At 43.3% G+C, this 19,342-nt stretch overlaps 1 protein-coding gene across 1 annotated transcript in view; it reads right to left on the bottom strand.

The window, feature by feature from the left end:
- Window positions 1–19,342, bottom strand: part of MOB3B (MOB kinase activator 3B) — a 120,536-nt gene that overhangs the window by 35,512 nt on the left and 65,682 nt on the right. The window contains exon 2 of the mRNA XM_083352515.1: window positions 16,225–16,810. Coding sequence (XP_083208641.1) covers window positions 16,225–16,642 — 418 coding nt within the window. The 5' untranslated portion in view covers window positions 16,643–16,810. The remainder of the gene's footprint in view (window positions 1–16,224; window positions 16,811–19,342) is intronic.

The following is a 19,342-nucleotide window of genomic DNA, read 5'->3' as shown; positions in this document are numbered from 1 at the left end:
AAAACATAACAACAACAACAATGATGATGTTGGAAGGGATCTTGGAGGTCATCTAGTCCAAACCCCTGCTCAGGCAGGAAACCTATACCATTTTCAGACAAAACATCCCTTTTGAAATGCTAAAATTAACTGTCAATTAGGAAGGAATAGGAAAGACCTCACCTCTGCTGTTGTATAAGCTATACATTCTATTTTGATTTTAATAGTCACAATGCATGTTCCACATTTCGCTTAATTATTGTAAATCATTTTATGTGCTTATCTATAAATGCTTATATATCTTGAGCAGAACTATGGAGTAAAGAACAGAGTTAAATAAACAAACAGTACTCATTTGCTAGCTAGGTAAGATCAGTAATGAATCTCCATCTGAATGTATCTCACGAGAGTTTTAAAATCATTATTGACACAAAAAGCCTAGCAACTAAGTTTGTATTCCCTAGGTAGAAAATTCTAACAAGTTTTTCTTAAAATGGATGGTCTATGATTTTTTTTTTGCCAGATGTTGAAGACATTTGCAAAAATGTAAAATCATGTCACATTTTTCATTATTTTTTGTAATTTTTTTAAAATGAAAAATATTTTATTTATATTAATATTGAATTAGTTTAATACAGTATTATTTCTTACCTTTCAATAAATATTCTATGAATGTCAATTATAATTTTTTAATACAGTAAACATTAATTTAATCCATACAAACCAAAGTTCACCCCATTAAAATTTCAAAGTGGAAAGTGGTCCCGAGAGCAAAACATTTAAGAAACATTGCTATAAAGAATCATATTTTGGCACGAGAGTGTCTTGCCCAAAGTTTATTCCACATTTATAAACAACACCTTTGGAAGAATATTTATATATGCAGTGAAAGAAGCTTTGGGGGTTTTCTACAGTTGTTTCAATAATTTTCAAGATTTGTTATTCAGATCTATAAACTATACTGCACTATTCACAGTTCATGTTTGTTCCATGGAGAAGTATCAGTTATTTTCCTGGCATATCAATATTATGTCCATGTGGTAGGGGGAAGAATGGCTGGCAAAAAGTACCTATGATAAAAAACTAAAATGTTACTGTACCTTTGACAAAGTCTTAAATTTACATCAGCCTTAACTAACAAATTTCGCTGTTAGTGAAACAAATTGTACCTACGTGCAAAGATTAATCAGTGACTAGCATTTTCACAATAGTGTCCAGGATACCAAGAGGCCTTTCCTGAAGCTCAAGAAAAATGCTCTCTTCCTGTCCTTCAGCTGTCAAAAAAAAGCACAGAGATACAGACTTTGCTGTTCTCATTTTCAGTACCGGATGTCTCTGCCCCAGCTTACTGCTGATAGGGATGTTCTAATTCCTGTGCGCAAGGCACATTAAATACCGTAGTTGGCGCATTCCTCCAGCTTTGCTGCTCCTTCCATTTCTGAGTCCCACTCGCTGAAGGGAAAAGATGCAACAGTTGTTGTAGGGATGGGATGAAGCCCAAGATGGAAAATGTGATACGATTTTCTGTTTGAGCTCTATCAAATCACATCAATCGCGTCCACATTTTTGATTGTCCTGGTTTGGCTGGGTTGAGAACAAGATTCTTCCCTCCATCTTTTTGGAGAGAGACTACAAAAGTTGTGGCCTCTGAGCAGAGCTAATTAACTTCAGCCAGTAGGTTTATTTGCTTTCGGGGCCCTGGTGTAGTTTTTGGCAGCTATTAAAAGCCATTACAGTGCTTTGGTCTTTCAACAGCCCCCTGCCCTCTCCAATTCCCTTTTCATGATCTCTTCCCATCCCAGAAGGATTTGGGATATGATTGGTTTGTCTCATTGTAAAACAATTTTACAATAACATTCAATACAAACATTAAAACAGTTCTATCCTTCTCTTCTTCCTCTGGTCTAGAAAACATTTCTTCAGCCACAGCAAACATATTTCCCCAGGAGGACAGGCAAGAATTATGCCTGAAAGTGGGGAAGAGGGAAAGAGAATTTCTAACTTTTAAATTAGGACTGCATTTTTATTTATTTTACACACCTCTGATTTAAAGGCACCACAGACAGCAAACTGTGAGCCAATGAGGATGGTCGGAAATGCAAGAACAGAGAAAACATTAATAGGAATCTGTCAACATAAAAATATATAGGTAACAGAGAGCAACTCTTGCTTTGTCTCTTCGTATGTGTACCATAAAGGGATGTGGTGGCTCAGTGGGTTAGGATGCTGAGCTTGTCAACCAGAAGGTCGGCAGTTTGGCGGGTCGAATCCCGAGTGCCGCGTAACAGAGTGAGCGCCTGTTACTTGTCCCAGCTTCTGCCAACCTAGCAGTTCGAAAGCACATAAAAATGCAAGTAGAAAAATAGGGACCACTATGGTGGGAAGGTAACAGCGTTCCATGCGCCTTTGGCGTCTAGTCATGCCGGCCACATGACCACGGAGACGTCCTCGGACAAACGCTGACTCTTCGGCTTTGAAACGGAGATGAGCACCGGCCCCTAGAGTCGGAAACGACTAGCATGCATGTGCGGGGGAACTTTTACCTTTACGTGTACCATAAGCCTTTGACCAAAAGCAAAGCTGAAGCTACTCTCTGAATACAACTGAGCAGGAAGCTTCCAGAAGAAAAGAAGTGGTGTTCCCTTTGGGCAGAACTGGGAGGGGAAGAGAAAAATATTTTCTAGAATTGCCTCATAACTTGTTGCTTTCTATGCATCCATTTGAAAGACTGCCTCTCTCCCATGGTATCTATCAGGCTCGGCAGTACAGGAAGGCAGGATATGCTGCAGGTCCCACCTCTTAGGAACGTACATTTTGTGGGGCCATGAAAACAGGCCTTCTCAGTGGTGGCCCCCTCCCTATGGAAAATCATTTCTCCAAGAAGTACAACTCGGTCCCCACCTTGTTACTTATCCGAAAGGCTCTGAAGATGTGGTTTAGTCAGCGGGCCTGGGGACCCCAAATGAAGAGAGCGCCAATCAAGTGGTTGGTTTGATTGTGTTGCTGCTGCCATAGGGAGGAGGTTATATGGTTGTTGTTTTTTAATGTTGTGGATTTTTAATGTTGTAAACCATCTGAAGTCCCCTGTATGTGAGTTAGACAGCCATATAAATCAATTTGATAATAAATAAATAAAAATCTTCTCTCAACTCAGTGATGCATGTACATGTACACAGAGCGGCTTGAAAGCAGCTCAGTGGTGGTGCATGGATGGGACAACTGTGTGGGTACAAGCTCAGCTCTCCCATTTGAGGAAACGAAAAGGAACACACCAGAGAGGAATACCCAGAGACTCAAGTGAGGATGATATACCTGCAGTTGCTTCAAATAACCAGTAAATGTTAGGCTAATTCAGGACCACTAACATTACTAGAAACACAATAGTTCTAGAAGCACTTTAGATTTCACTCACCAAAAAGCAGCTGTACCTCATGCCACTATACGGGGCTTCCCCATTTGTTCCAACTACAATATGAACACCTCACAAAATCTTGGCAACCTCTTTGTGGGAGGAGGAGAAGAGCATATCTTCATGAGGTTGTCTTTGTCTCATTCTCAAAAATTACCCTTCTTGTTCCAGTGTTAAAACTAGGTTTTCCTTTTCAGCAGGTAGTAAGCCTCTGCAGTGTCACTGGGAGTGCGATGTGACTGCTACATTAACTTCTTCAGGATCAGATCCAGTGGTGGAATTCAGCCGGTTCGCACCACTTCGGCAGAACCGGCAGCTCATTTTTGGTTGCCCAGGCCCAGAATGGATTTCTGAAAGTGGCATCCCACACAGAGAACCGGTTGTTCACATATCTGAATCCTACCACTGATCGGATCACATTTACGCCATGGACAGAGGCAAGTGGGAAAGGCCGATATACAAGCCAATTGAAATTAATTTCCTGCTCCAAGATAGATTGCTTGGAGACACAGAATCTGGGTGTACTGGTCAGAGGGCGAAACAAGCAACGGATGGAAACTAACCAAGGAGAAAAGCAACCTAGAACTAAGGAGAAACTTCCTGACAGTTAGAACAACTAACCAGTGGAACAACCTGCCTCCAGAAGCTGTGAATGCTCCAACACTGGAAGTTTTTAAGAAGAGACTGGACAGCCATTTGTCTGAAATGGTATAGAGTTTCCTGCCTGAGCAGGAGGTTGGACTAGATGATCTCCAAGGTCCCTTCCATCATCATCATCATTATTATTATTACTATTATTATTATCTCTGAGATTCTTGGAAGTAGGCTTTTCTTACAAACATAATGAGTTCACAGAAATAACGGGGACATGAGAATGATGCAACCTAGCACTGCCAAAACATAAGACTACACAAGGGAAACAGTGTGTTGACTAGTGGCCTAAAAATTTCTTCCTTCCACACAGGAAGAAATTCAGTATGATGAAGGCCATCCTGGATCAAAGAAAGAAGAACAGTCAAAACAGTTGCAAGGAATGTAATAAGAAAAATAACTGAACTCAACCAACCGAAAGATAAGAGTTGATTACTGCGGATTGGTTTCTAATTTGGTTTTGCTCTCTTCTTGCTGTCAAGAAATGTCTTGTGTCCTGCCTTGTCAAATTAAGATTTATTTACATCTACTTCAGGACTAACGAATTCATATTATCCTGACTTCAGGAAGAATAAGGTAACTTATTCTTTATGTTCTGGTTCTTTATGTTAATTGGTTTTTCAGAAAAGTGTGAGCAACAATGAGTAGTGCATTTTAAAAAATACCACTGGGCAATCTTTTCTGCCCGAAGAGCCTTGCAGTTGGCAGTTTGGATATCAGTAGTCATATGCTGGTATATGTTCCGTACCAGCCTGCTACCGGCCCTGCAGAAAAGGCAGGGACAACCCCTTTACAAACGGCAAGAGGCTGGAATTAAGCCTGCCAAATTTATTAACATAAAACAGAGCAAAACAAGACACCAACCATGAAACAGGAGCTATGAAACAGGAACTATTCAAGCGGTTGCCTTCAGCAAACCAGCCCTCCCACGCATTCCCCTTTTATACAGTTCAGGGCGTGGCTTCTCTCTGCCTCCTTCCGAGGTGCCCCATTGCCTTCCTCTGTTTACTCCAGATTGACTGCCTCCTGCGTCGGGCGTCCTTGAACAGGGCCAGCTGTGGGTCATCTTCATCCACGCTGTCAGGCTCACACAGCTGGGTCTCTGTCATGACCAGGTGGGAGGGGCCTGGCTGAGGGCTCTCATCAGCAAGCTCTCCAACCCCCTCAGCAAGCTCTCCAACCCCCTCAGCAAGCTCTTCAACACCCCCCTCCTCCTCTGAGTCGTCCGACCCAACTGCCGAACCCACAGGCTGACCCTGAATCACAACAGTATATATGCAAGCATCACCTTCTTATCACACACAGTCTATTGCATGCACATTTCCTTCCTTCCTTCCTTCCTTCCCTCCCTCCCTCCCTCCCTCCCTCGGACTTAAAAGCATCCAGTTTCAACAAGCCAGTTGATTATGTGGACACCATCGTTTTTTTCTCTCTCTCACTTCTGGCAGTGAGAAATCGGTCATCTGTTTCCTATCTGCCACTGATCATGCTGATCAGATGGCTGGTGATAATAACACGGGGACTACTGCAGTCCTGTAGGTGTGCCATTTGCAATGATGGCCACAGCAGATACATATGTAGTTGAGATATTAAGAAAAAAACACATAAGCCTATCCGATTCAGCATCCTGTTTTCCCTATGGATTACTTAAATATCTATAGGAAGACCACAATCGGGCTACAAAAAACACAGTATGTATATTGAGGAATATCTGATATGACTGGGGAAAAACAGAAATAACTAGCAATGGCCACTAAGAAATAGCGAATTTATTTATTTATTTAATATAGTCACCCATCTCACATATGTGACTCTGAGGGGTCCCCGGTGGTCTCTGAGCTTGGTTGTTTTCATGCAGATGTTTCATTACTGATGATGTTACCTAGTTGGGTTAATGAAATGTCTGCAAGAAAACAATCAAGCGCAGAGAGCACAAAGAGAGCTGTGCAGAGAGTGGTGAGGATTGCAGAAAAGATTATTGGATGTTCACCTCCTTCTAACCAGGACCTAGCATATAAGCGCAGCTTAATGAGGGTCCACAATATTGTCATGAACGCTACACATCCTTTCCATGACCTGTTTTCTTTGTTACCTTCTGGGAGTAGGCTTCATGCTGTCTGAAGCAGAACGAATAGATTCTGTAACAGCTTTATAAATAATAGTATCAACCTTGTTAATTCTCTAGACGTACGACCACAATTGAGCCTAAAATTTATGTTGTTAAATGAGACACTTGTTAAGTGAATTTTGCCCTATTTTATGACTTTTTTTGCTTCGGTTAAGTGAATCACTGCAGTTGGTAAGTTAGTAACCTGGTTGTTAAGTGAATCTGGCTTTCTCATTGACTTTCTTTGTCAGAAGGTCGCAAAAAGGTGATCACATGACTTTGGGTCACAGCAACGGTCATAAATATGAACCAGTTGCCAACCATCTGAATTTTAATCACATGACCACGGGGATGCTAGAAAGGTCGTAACTATGAAAAATGATCATAAATCACTTTTTTCAGTGCCGTTTTAACTTTGAATGGTCACTAAATGAACTGTTGTAAATCGAGGACTACCTGTATTCAGAATGAACTGTGATTAATATACATATGTGTTTGTGTGTATGTGTGTGTATGTGTATGTATGTATGTATTTGCAAGTATGTGTATGGTTAAATTAAATACTTTTCTTTTAACAGCAGGCCTCAGAATTTCATTTTTGTAATGTGTGCCAGTGTGTTCACAGAAAAAAGTGACAATAAAGGTTATCTTATCTTATCTTAGTTCAACCCTGAGCTACAAATATTCTCCTTTATTGACATGTAGCTTTATTTAACTCTAATTAAGTTGTAAGAGAGAATAACACCTCAGGGCTTTATCTAGCTGTTGAGTAAAAGAGTAGGGACTATTAAAAATATCCAAATACTTTCAGTTGAGCATATGATGCTGCTATGATTTATTCATTCTCTCCCCCTCCCAGTTAAGTATTTATTTTGATGTCTTGAGATTAACTCTTATCACAAGCCTTGTATACAATGGCTGTGGTGTTTTGACTGGTGTTAATCGAAGGGAGCCCCAACTAGCTCTCCTTCCTATAATCCCATCTGTACACATGAATCCAGCTTTGTATTTTTCTTCTTCCCAATACGGATCAGATTTACCGTTTCCATCTGTAAAATGTCACGCATCTCTTAACATAAAAGGCAAAATGCATACATATTAATGCACTGGCAATAATCCTTCCTATAGCACTAATTCTGCAAGGATTTTCAGACTAGATCTTGGGACACAACATTTTTAGAAATTTAAACTGTCTGGCTACATTTTAAAATGAAGAACATCAGGAATCAGATCCCATATTGTTATCATCTGGAGACTGTATATATTCATTTAGTTTTTCAATTACATGCATGAATTCAAGTTGAAAAGGTTTAGGAAAACACAAAACTGCAACGCAACCCAGTAATGAATTTAGCTGTGCCCTTCCATTTACTAGACTGAGAATTCTTCCCACCCCCACCCCCCTCTATTTTGAACTCCTATATAATTTAATGTAATTCTGTCCAATATTATACTGTATTCACTACAGGTAGTCCTTGACTTACTACAGTTCTTTTAGTAACCATTCAAATGAGCCTTGGTGGAGCAGTGGGCTAATGCCTCCTTAAGTAACACCAGCTGCCTGCAATTAGTGCAGGTTCGCATCCCACCAGGCTCAAGGTTGACTCAGCCTTCCATCCTTCCGAGGTAGGTAAAATGAGGACCCAGATTGTTGGGGGCAATTAAGCTGACTTTGTAATAATGCCGCTTGGGGTGTGTGTGAAAGCCCTAATAAGCAGGCATATACATAGAATGAAGGCTACTGCTAAGCTAGTAAGCCGCCCTGAGTCTTCGGAGAAGGGCGGGATATAAATGGAATTAAAAAAATAAAATTTTTTTAAAAAAAGTTACAAAGGCACTGAAAAAAGTGATTCATGACCATTTTTCACACTTATGACTGTTGCAGCACACACCCCCATGGTCATGTGATCAAAATTCAAACGCTTGGCAAGCGACTCATATTTATGACGGCTGCAGTGTCCTGGGGGGGCCGTGATCACCCTTTGCAAACTTCTGACTAGGCAACGGGGAAACCAGATTCACTTTACAACCGTGTTGCCAACTTAACAACTGCAGCAATTCAGTTAACAACTGTGGCAGAAAGCTCGTAAAATGTGGCAAAAACCCATTTAATAACCGTCTCCCTTGGCAATTTTGGGCTCAGTTGTGGCCGCTGAGGACTTACGTGTGCTGCTCTTGATTTCTCGTTACTGTTTTACTATTTTGTCGCTTTAATATTTGTATGGACACGCACATTTTATTCTGTATGGTTTTAATTTATTTGACCTGCTTTGCACTTTTTTCAAAATTCGATCTTCGGCAACAAATAAATAAATAAAAGAAGCATGTGAAGCGAATACAAGCGACCACAATTTTGCAAATTTAAACTGATGCAGTGTGAACACTTGTTCTTGTAACTGAGATTCTTTGATGCAGCACCTAAAGGATCAAAACATGAATTTGAGGAAAACACCCTCAAATCTAACCTGTTAAGAGATAAACTGCTGCCTTGGTTTTGGACGCCGCTAGTCGTTGCCGACTTTAGGGGGCGATGCTCATCTCCATTTCAAGGCCACTGAGCCAGCGCTGTCTGAAGACATTTCTGTGGTCATGTGACCAGCATGATGTCAAGGAGCACTGTTATCTTCCCACTGAAGTGGTACCTATTTATCTGCTTGCATTTGCATGCTTTCAAACTGCTAAGTGGGCAGGAGCTGGGGCAAGTAATGGGAACTCACCCTATCACGTGGCAGACAGGCCTTGAACCCGGGCTGCCGGCCTTCCAGCCGCCAAGCCCAGCATCTTAACCACTGAGCCACCATGTATTCAAAAATATGCACAGAGACTCTGCCTTAATAAATTAACCAACAAATGAGGACTGGGGTTCCTAATGCTATACTTGTATTAACATACAAACATTCCTGACATCTGTATAATTCTTACTTTCTTTAGCGTGCCCCACAGTAAAAGGCTTGAGATTAATTTAAACATGCCTCACCAGAACAAGAGGCTGCTTAAAATGATGTACAGAATTAATGAGGCACGAACATTATGTTCAAAGAAACTAAATGCTTTGCTAAGCAGATAAAGGCGATTCCTGAATAGGCTTCTCTCAGATGATAGCTTTGTCACTGTGTTCTCCTATTAGCATTTTATAAAATGTTTGTGTTCTTTCCCGGATATTTTCCCCCCACTACATTAAAACCTTCTTCATGTTTGTAATATTCTTGCCTACAGTAGCCCATTGGGCAATTTTCTTCTTGGCTCCAGTGACTTTTTCAGTACTATATTATAATAGCCAGAATATATGTAATCTGATGTGCTGTAACGATACATTATTGTTTTGACTGTTTTTTGCTTAGATTAAATATTGGGACTCGCCTGAGAAAGGTCTAGCAGACCAACAGTGATAACCAATGAGATGACAGGATCACAGAGTTTACTCTAGTCTACACCATGCAAAACTGTTTCTGGGTCCTTCCTGTTTGATCCCAACAGGAAGTCATCTGTGTAGCAACATCATTCATGGGTGTACAGGAAACAAAGAGGCGCTTGTCATTCTTGGCTGTCTGCAGCTTCTCCACCTAGTTTTTCTCTCTCCCTTCTTGTAGCTACTGATTTACAGTAATAATGAAGACCATGGATTCCCCAACCGTTATACAACTTTGAAACTGCCAAACCTGTCTATGTTGGAAACAAGTTTCTATAGAAAATTTGGATTTTGAAAATGTTTTGACAGAATAGTGACTTTCTCCAAATATTAGGAAGCGGGCTGAGGATTTAATAACTGCCCTTACAATTCAGCTGCTGATTATTACAAGCATTGTGTCAGAACCCACTTCAGCCCACATCTTAAGAAAGCAGGACTCTTGGAGACAAGATTTTCCAAGCGGGGACTTTTACTAAGAAATAGGAGATAGCAGGCATAACAGACAGGATCTGAGGAATCCCCTCACAGATTGATATTTTTAAAGTGCCCCCAAGCAAACCCCACCCCACGGTTCATTCGGTCAGTTCCGGATCAGCCAAGCTCCAGGTGGTAAGCCCATCGTGGGAGAGGAGAGATAAGAGTCCGTTCGCAGCAGGATCATTTCCACCCCCCTCACACTTCATTCGGAGAAACAAACCAGATTCCGGAGAGTTTCATTCCTCCACTTTCCACCCCCTTTCCTAGCTGCCCGTAAGATAAGAGGGAATGTCTAGTGCAGGCATGTCAAACTTGCGATGTCACGTGACGTCGCATGACGTATCACGACTTTTTCCCCATTGCCGGCAATGGGGAGAGTGCGGTTTCATCGTGATGCATCTGGCCTGCGGGCCAGCAGTTTGACATGCATGCCTGGTCTAGTGAGAAACCAATTGGTTATATTGTAATGGCTAGCAGGCAGGGATGTAAACAAATGTAAACAAAAGGTTAAATTTAAGGAAGGAAGTGAAAGCAATAAAATCCCATGCTTGTTCCCTCTCCTCCTTGGGAATGGCAGAATCCAGGGGAGGGTGAGATTTGGGTTTTGCACAGAAGAGATAGTTAGAAATGAAATATAGATGGATTCTGACACATTGTCACAAATATTTTCAGTATGACCAAAAAAGAACTCAAAATTCAAATCTTTGAATTCAAAGAATTCAAAACAGAAATGTTCTACCTAGCACACACAAGAGGTTTTGAGTTTTCTTTTGGAAAAATAACTCCCCAAAAAGGTAGTATTAGTATAAGTCATCAGTACGACATTCATTCCTCTTTGTTCCTACTAGTAATGTATTACAATCAATCTCAATGTTGCTTCTCCTGTTTGCACAGGAGAAAATGTGAAAGGGAAATTGCTCATCTCAAAGCATTCATGTTCTTCCAGAAATTACTTGCTTCCTCTTTAAGATCTAGCTCTTAAACAAACGTCCTACTTAATTGCATTACTCTTCTCTTCTCTAAATGCTCTGTATGGATGCATATAAAATTTAAAAAAGAACGATTTACAAGGATTAACCCAGAAAGCATACAAATCCTGCAAATATCCATTAGAAATGCTATTTAAGCAGTTTAAAGCAGTTTATACAGCAGTGTAAACTAAGGCTTCTAATAATAGAGGCCTAAATCAAGCAATATAAACCATCTGTGAGATACCATCTGACAGATAAAGCATGGCCTGTCCAAGGAACTGCTCTTTGTCTTTTTCTTCACAGAAGTGCACTTTCCTAAAACTATCACTGCCACTATCACAAAAACAGAAGAAATAACTCCAGGGTCCCCAACTGGTTTACGTACTGGGTCGCACACCTGGAGGCGAATGGTAAGCGAGCGAACAAAAGTGAAACCACGAAACCAGTCCCTGGTGCCAAAAAGGATGGAGACTGGTGAAATAATTTAATTTGCCACCATGCTTTTTTGCCACACGTTGTGGGCTAGGCTTCATCTAATCAGTGTTTTATTCCGATAGAGGAGAATACCTGTAGCTCAGGGTTGAAATGAGGGGTCCTTGGTGGTCTCTGAGCTTGGTTTTCTTGTAGACGTTTCATTACCTAAACTAGGTAACACCATCAGTGTTGGTAGGGAGCAGAACGAGAGCAAACCACACTCCCTACCAGCACTGATGATATTACCTAGTTTAGGTAATGAAATGTCTGCAATAATCAAGCTCAGGAAACAATAAGGAGTTTGTTCATCTCTCTCCTCTTTCTCTAAAGCTTATAGCTTAATTTTTAATCAAATAGCTCTTATTTATTTCTTGGTCAGCTCACATCTTTGGAGGAAATCTTTTTGATTACCCTGAGTGGTTAGGGAGATTTTCCCCAATCCAACAGAAGTGGGATGTTATTAAGAATGAGACATCATTGAATTCCAACTAATGACAGATAGACCAGGGGTCGGCAGCCTTGCCTCTTTTATGACTCGTGGACTTCAACTCCCAGAATTCCTGAGCCACCCAAAACTTCTAGTTTTGGGTGACTTCAATCTACCATCCCTGGGAGGGTCATCTGAGTTAGCCCGGGAGTTCATGGCTTCCATGACGGCCATGGACTTGACGCAGGTAATTTCTGAACCAACTCATGAGGGAGGCCACACCCTTGACTTGGTTTTTTTATCTGGACGGTGGTTGGATGATCTTGGCGGGGGCTCTCCATTTATTATGCCCCTGTCATGGACCGATCATCACCTCCTGCGGCTGGTCTTCCGGCTTGCCACCCCCCACCGTGGGGATGCGGAACCAAGTAGATGGTACCGCCCCAGACGCTTAATGGACCCTGACGGGTTCCAGGCAGCGCTGGGATCCCCACCTGCCTCCGTCGCTCACAGCTCGGCGGATGCCTTAGTGGAAGCCTGGGAAAGGGCAGCCACTGAGGCACTGGACCGAGTTGTACCCTTGCGGCCCCTGACCCGGTGCAGATCCCATCGAGCTCCATGGTTCTCCGCGGAGCTCCGGGAGATGAAGCGTCGGAAACGGGGCCTAGAGAGCTGCTGGAGGTCCAGCCGATCCGAATCCGACCGGTTGCGGTTAAGAACCTATATTAGGTCTTATCTCGCAGCGATGAGGGCAGCGAGGTGCAATTACTTCTCTGCCCTCATCGCGTCCGCAGATAATCGCCCGGCCGCCCTGTTTAGGGTGACTTGCTCCCTCCTTAATCAGGAGGTGAGGGAGGATCCCTTGCAGGGTCGTGCCGAGGAGTTTGGTCAACATCTGTCGGATAAAATCGCTCGGATTCGGACCGGTTTGGACTCCAGCTGGGCAGAGTCTGACGATCAGGACACGGGCGGTCTTGTCAATGTTATCTGGGAGGAGTTTGATTCTGTGACCCCTGATGAAGTGGACAGGATTATGGGGAGGTTGAGCTCCACCACATGTTTATTGGATCCGTGCCCTTCCTGGCTGGTTTATGCAGCCAGGGAGAGGACACGAGGCTGGTTCCAGGCGGTGATATCTGCTTCTTTGAGTGAGGGTAATTTCCCCACCATCTTGAAGGAGGCGGTGGTGAGACCTCTCCTCAAGAAGCCTGCCTTGGACCCAGCTGTCTTGAACAACTTTTGGCCAGTCTCCAACCTTCGCTTTCTTGCAAAGGTTGTTGAGAGTGTGGTGGCGCATCAGCTCCCTCTGGTCCTGGATGAAGCGGATTATCTGGACCCGTACCAATCGGGTTTCAGGCCCGGGTACAGCACGGAGACGGCATTGGTCGCTCTGGTGAATGATCTCTGGAGGGCCTGGGATAGGGGATATTCCTCTGTCCTAGTCCTATTAGACCTCTCGGCGGCTTTCGATACCATCGACCATGGTATCCTGCTGCGGCGTCTCAGGGGATTGGGAGTGGGAGGCACAGTTCTTCGGTGGTTCTCCTCCTATCTCCTGGGACGTTCGCAGTCGGTGTTGGCAGGGGGGCAGAGATCGGCCCCTAGGTCTCTCGTTTGTGGAGTTCCTCAGGGTTCGGTCCTCTCGCCTCTCCTGTTCAACATCTACATGAAACCGCTGGGTGAGATCATTCGTGGTTTTGGAGTTGGGTATCATCAATATGCTGATGATACCCAACTTTTCATTTCGACCCCAAACCACCCCAGTGATGCCCTCGCTGTGATGTCCCGTTGCCTGGAGGCGGTTCGGTTCTGGATGGGGAGGAACAGACTTCAACTCAACCCTGACAAGACTGAGTGGCTGTACATTCCGGCATCCCGGGACATTCAAAATGTTCCATCACTTTCTATGGGGGGTGAGTCTTTACCCCCCGTAGATAGGGCTCGCAACTTGGGAGTCCTCCTAGATGCACGGCTTACCTTAGAAGATCATGTAGTAGCCGTGACTAGGGGGGCTTTCGCACAGGTTCGCCTGGTGCGTCAGTTGCGGCCCTATCTAGACCGGGATGCCCTGTGTACGGTCACTCATGCGCTCGTGACCTCTCGTCTTGACTATTGCAATGCTCTCTACATGGGGCTTCCCCTGAAGACCACTCTGAGGCTCCAACTGGTACAGAATGCGGCCGCGAGAGTTGTCTTGGGAGTTTCCCGGTACTCCCATGTTACACCTTTGCTCCGCGAGCTGCATTGGTTACCAGTTGTCTTCCGGGTGAGGTTCAAGGTCTTAGTGATGGTTTTTAAGTCCTTACATGGCATGGGTCCGGAATACCTCGGGGACCACCTGCTGCCGGCATCGACTCCCCTCCGCCCCGTGCGTTCCCACAGAGAGGGCCTCCTCAGGGTGCCTCCAGTCAGAGAATGTCGGCTGGTGGCCCCCAGGGGGAGGGCCTGCTCTGTGGGCGCTCCGGCTTTGTGGAATCAGCTGCCGGTTGAGCTCCGGATGGCACCGGATCTCCGCTCCTTCCGGCGCGGGTTAAAGACCCATTTATTTGAACAAGCTGGCCTGGCCTGATGGGGAGTTATTTAGGGTTTTAATATTTATATATATATTCTATTGTTTTTACTGTGGGCAATAATTTAATTCTTTTTTAACTTTTGTATTTTTGTAGTTTTATGATATGCCCTGTTCACCGCCCTGAGTCCTTCGGGAGAAGGGCGGTATAAAAATTTAATAAATCTAAATCTAAATCTAAAATAAAAGGGCCAAGGTTGCCTACCCCTGAGATAGACTATCAGCAGTGAAAGGTCTTACCATGAACATAGCCTATGTGTGACTTTGTATGACCCATCCTATGTCTTACTGCTAATAATTGGAGAACTCTTTAAAAATATAGGATGCTTCTTCACTATGGCCCTTTTGTCATGCATATAATAAAAAAATTTACAAATTTAGGACACGTTTGCTATAGAGGAAAACAGGAGATCTGTTCTTCCCTTGAGCACAGTTGAGTGACTTTGGGACAGTCATTCTTTGGCAGTCCAACCAACCACACAGGGTAGTTATCATGAAGAAAAAAGGAGGCATGAGCATTAGGTGTGTTGCTTTGAACTGTACAAAATGAATGTGGGACATATCTGTCCATCCATCCATCCGTCTGTCCATCCGTCCATCCATATTTCATGTTTCTGATTGGATCAACAAAGGAAATCTCTCCACAATTGTTACAACTATTCAGATAAAAAGTAGAAATTCCAGGAAGGAGTAAATGTCAGAGATACGTGTATTGATATGTTTTTCTTTGCTTAATTTCTATTTTCTCAAACAGAGAGCAAGAGAAGATGCATGCTATAAAACTACTGCTGGAAGAGGAAGCCAGCAATCCAACCACCACAAAGATGCTGCCAGGACGTAATGACAAAATTAACCAGGCTGCTACTTACTGGCACCATAGGGTAATACTATAAATAACATTCTGAAATGTACAATTCTACCATCTGGATCTTTTTAAAATGGTGGCAGTGCTACCATTGGACTTGGTCCTAAATAAAATAGCAGAATGTAGAAAAAAACGTATTGTTTTTAAAATATGGTAAATCGACATTTGTTCTCTTGCAGTGCTTGCCTTCCAGAATGAGTTTCATACAAGATTTGGATAGCCTCCCCAACTTTAGAGTGTAGGGTAGTTGCTAGCAGAGTTATTTATGTATGTATGTGTGTATGTGTATGTATATGTATAGATATGTATGTACAGTGGATGCTAGCAGATATATATATATATATATATATATATATATATATATATATATATATATATATGTATGTATGTATGTATGTATGTATGTATGTATGTATGTATGTATATGGATGGATTGCTGTTCTGTTATTTTCTTTATTGTATTCTGTATTTACAATATTGTATTTGCATTCTGTTGTTACACTGTGAGCTGCTCACAGTTGCTCTGTCATTGAAGAAATAAAGAAGTATATATAACAGAAATAAACTGAAATTCAACTGTATATATTCAGTACCCATTTTACATGACAGAATGTAAGTCCCAAGTTCTGATAACAGGACTGGTGGCTTAATTACTTCCCTTTTTTGCTACTTTGTTTTTTTTGTCTTCCTTTGCAACAAATACAAACCAATGGATCTTTGCAATTCATTTGTTCATATACACCACACAACTGACAAAAATTGAATCTTTAATAAAAAAAAAGTACTGGAATTTCGATGGTTAAAATTTCCATTTTTAAAATACCATCAACAGATTCCAGGAGAAAACCATTCAAAGGGTACAATTCTTAGACATGGATAAACTTACCTACACTAGTTGGAAATATGTCCTCATTGTTGATCTGCACCTCAATCCAGTCCATCAAAAGATTCATATACTGGGGTGCTGGTAACGCCGTAGGTTTCTTGTACTTTAGGTCATCCTGCCACCGGTATTCATACTTAGGCCCACCTGACATCACCGGGCAGGTCCTCTCTGTGCAGAACTCACAGATAGTTCCATAAATCAGGTTGATCCTGTTGAAAAAGTCAACTACATGTACAGCAACCCAATCGTTTAGATCTTCTCCAGTGGGCAGCTGCACAGCTGCCTTCAGGTCTACTCCAGAGTTGAGTGAGGCTTGTGCTCGTTTGTGAAGCTCAAACCTCTGGGTCCCAGGTTCAAATTTCCGTTTGGGGCGGAACGTCTTGTCCTTATTAAAAACTTGCTTGAGTGCAATGGACATGTCTTCTACTTCCAAACTTCAACAACAGTGAGGCACTAGAATAATGGTATTCTTATATATATATATAAGTATATATATTTCCAGAAGGAGGAAAAAAGATTTCTCCAACAGAAATCCTTAGACCGCTAGGTGTCCTGGTTTGACGTTTTCTTAGATAATGTCATATTCCTAAAAATTCAGAGAGAAAAAATGACAACAAACTATAGGTCAGTGCTAAAAGTGACTCCTGACAATTTAATAGAATTTGTTTTATTTGAAGGCCAAAGTGCTATTATTTAACTCATATGATTGTAAAGCTCTGAACAAGTCACAATTTTATTTATCAATAAAGTTGCTTTGCATATATAAAAATATACAATTTTATAGGGATTTATATTGTTAAGCAATAATGCCATTTATTGTTAAGTTGGTAAGAAAATGGCTCCTGTGTTTTAATTTTTCCCAGTAGAAACACAGTCACACCGATGCACATATCCGCACTTTGAAAATTTCACAACAGGGCACATCTGCAGTTAGATTCAACATCCAGTTACTACTAATCTTAATTTCTGAAAGGGAAAGTTGGAGAGGTTAAAAGGAACAGGGCAAAATGCTTGAAAAAAAAATGGATTCCTGTCCTCAGTGGTTTCTCACATTGTAGCATGAAAAAAAGGTGAAAAAAAGAAGAAACAGCTTTATCTATTTCAGCCTCATCTGCTCTAACAGTTCCTGAAAAGTGACAAATTGTTTGCTGTTCTCTTGGATGGTTCTTGTTTTATTTATGGGTTACAAGTAGTCCTTGGCTTACAACCATCTGTTTAGTGACTGTTCAAAGTTACACGGGCCCTGCAAAAAGTGACTTAAGACCAGTTTTCACCCTTATCGCCATTGCAGCATCCCCATGATCATGTAATCAAACTTCAGGTGATTGGCAACTGGCATGTTTGTATAGCAGTTGCACTGTCCCAGGGTCATGGGATCACCATTTGTGACCTTCCCAGCCAGCTTCTGACAAGCAAAGTTAATGAAGTAAGCAAGATTCACTTAATGACCACATGATTCACTTAACCACTGTAGTAATTTTTTTTGGCCCAAGATGGCGGACAGACTCAGCTGAGCTCCATGAGGTGTTTCGGCAACTTGGCATCCCAGGGAGCCTCACAGAAGCGTTTTTACCTTCTATGATGGGGTTTTTGGTCAGGTGGATGAGAGGTTGCTGGTGGCTGTTTTTGGGCGGCTATACAGTTCTCCGTTATGGGAGTTGCTCCGCGAGCCCTGGTCCTTCGGAGGGCCCTCGGTGGAGTCCGTTGAAGCTTGGGAAGGCCCGGAAGAGCCCGGAATAGCCGCACTCCATACAGCGCCGACCAGCTGATTGTCGGTGCCGTGGGAGCCCGGCGGAGCCTGAGAGAACTTGACGAATCCGGCGGTGCTCTGGAGAGCTTATTAGCTGCCCGGATGGTCGCGGCTTGGAGCAGCGTCGAAGTGATGGAGGGGTGGAAACATTATGGTGGCATCTGGGGTGGCTGGCAGCGAGAGGAATTGGAGCGCTGCGGCCGCTCTGGCGTGGAGACCATGGCCCAGTGGTTGAGAGCTGACGCTTTGTGCTTTAGACGGTTGGGAGGCACATAGCAACTTTGCGCCGCTAGGAACCAACTATACCGAATTTATGGCCCAGTAGAAGCACTCCGTGTTCCTGGTTTCCTCCTCTATTGGCTTACCATCGCCTAGCCCTCTTCTGATGCGGAGAAGATCATTGAAGCCAGTACTTTTCACCGCTTTGTGACTCCGCAGGCTATTATGGCTTGTATTAATCTGCTGACTCCTTTACCTCTCTCCTCCCCCTCTCCCCCAAAGGTTTCAGGAGGACCCGGGCAAAAAGCCACTGTGAGAGAGTGGCCTAGTCTTACCATCTGCTACCTTCCTAGAGGTGAGAGCTCTAGGTGGTATGCCTCATCCCGGTTATGTGTTTCAAGCTGCTCCCCGGATCTGACCGTCGTGAGAGGACGGGGGTTGATTTGTTCCAGGGTACACCCAGCTCAAGTGGCAGTTGAGCTGGGTTGGCAGACGGGACACTTACCTGCTGATTTAAGATCCTCCCGATTGATCTAGGGATTGCCTTTTTGCCGGACTTATTTCAATAACTATGACTCGACTCAGCTACTCCAGCACGGTTTTGTGCGCCCTCAGGGGTGCCCCCCTTCCTGGGTGTGACCCGCCTCACTTTCCACTCTTCCTCTTGATGAAGGGCCCAATTGTTGAGACCCTGAGAGATGGCTGCGCAGGGATAGGGGCCTCCGTTACAAATCTAATAAGAGGCCCCTGGTTAATTTTTTAGTTACATTTTTTGTGGGGTTAGGGAGGGGGGAGGGTTTTCATGGTTGGATGGAAACGGGGGGGGGGAGTCCACCAACTGTTGTTCAGGCCAGGTCTGGGATTGATCACATGGGGGGGGAGCTGGGGTTGGTTGCCTCCGGGAATGACGTTAGGGAATGGCAGCAGGTGTATGGACAGAGGGCCGTATCGACATCTGGGATTGCGTCTTCGCTATCTCCAAGCGGTGAAGTGCTTCGACCCTCTGGTTTCTTCCCGAGGCTCCGGGAGCGAGGATAAGCAGCCACCTGAGCTCCGGCTGGTGTACTTGAATGCCATGTCCATAGTCAATAAGGCTCCTCTCATCCAGGATCTGATTGAGAGTGAGCATGCGGACCTGGCTTGCATTAC

Source organism: Vipera ursinii, assembly GCF_947247035.1.
Source record: "Vipera ursinii genome assembly, chromosome: 2".
NCBI lineage: Eukaryota > Metazoa > Chordata > Lepidosauria > Squamata > Viperidae > Vipera > Vipera ursinii.
This window is presented reverse-complemented; position numbering and strand designations above follow the sequence as displayed.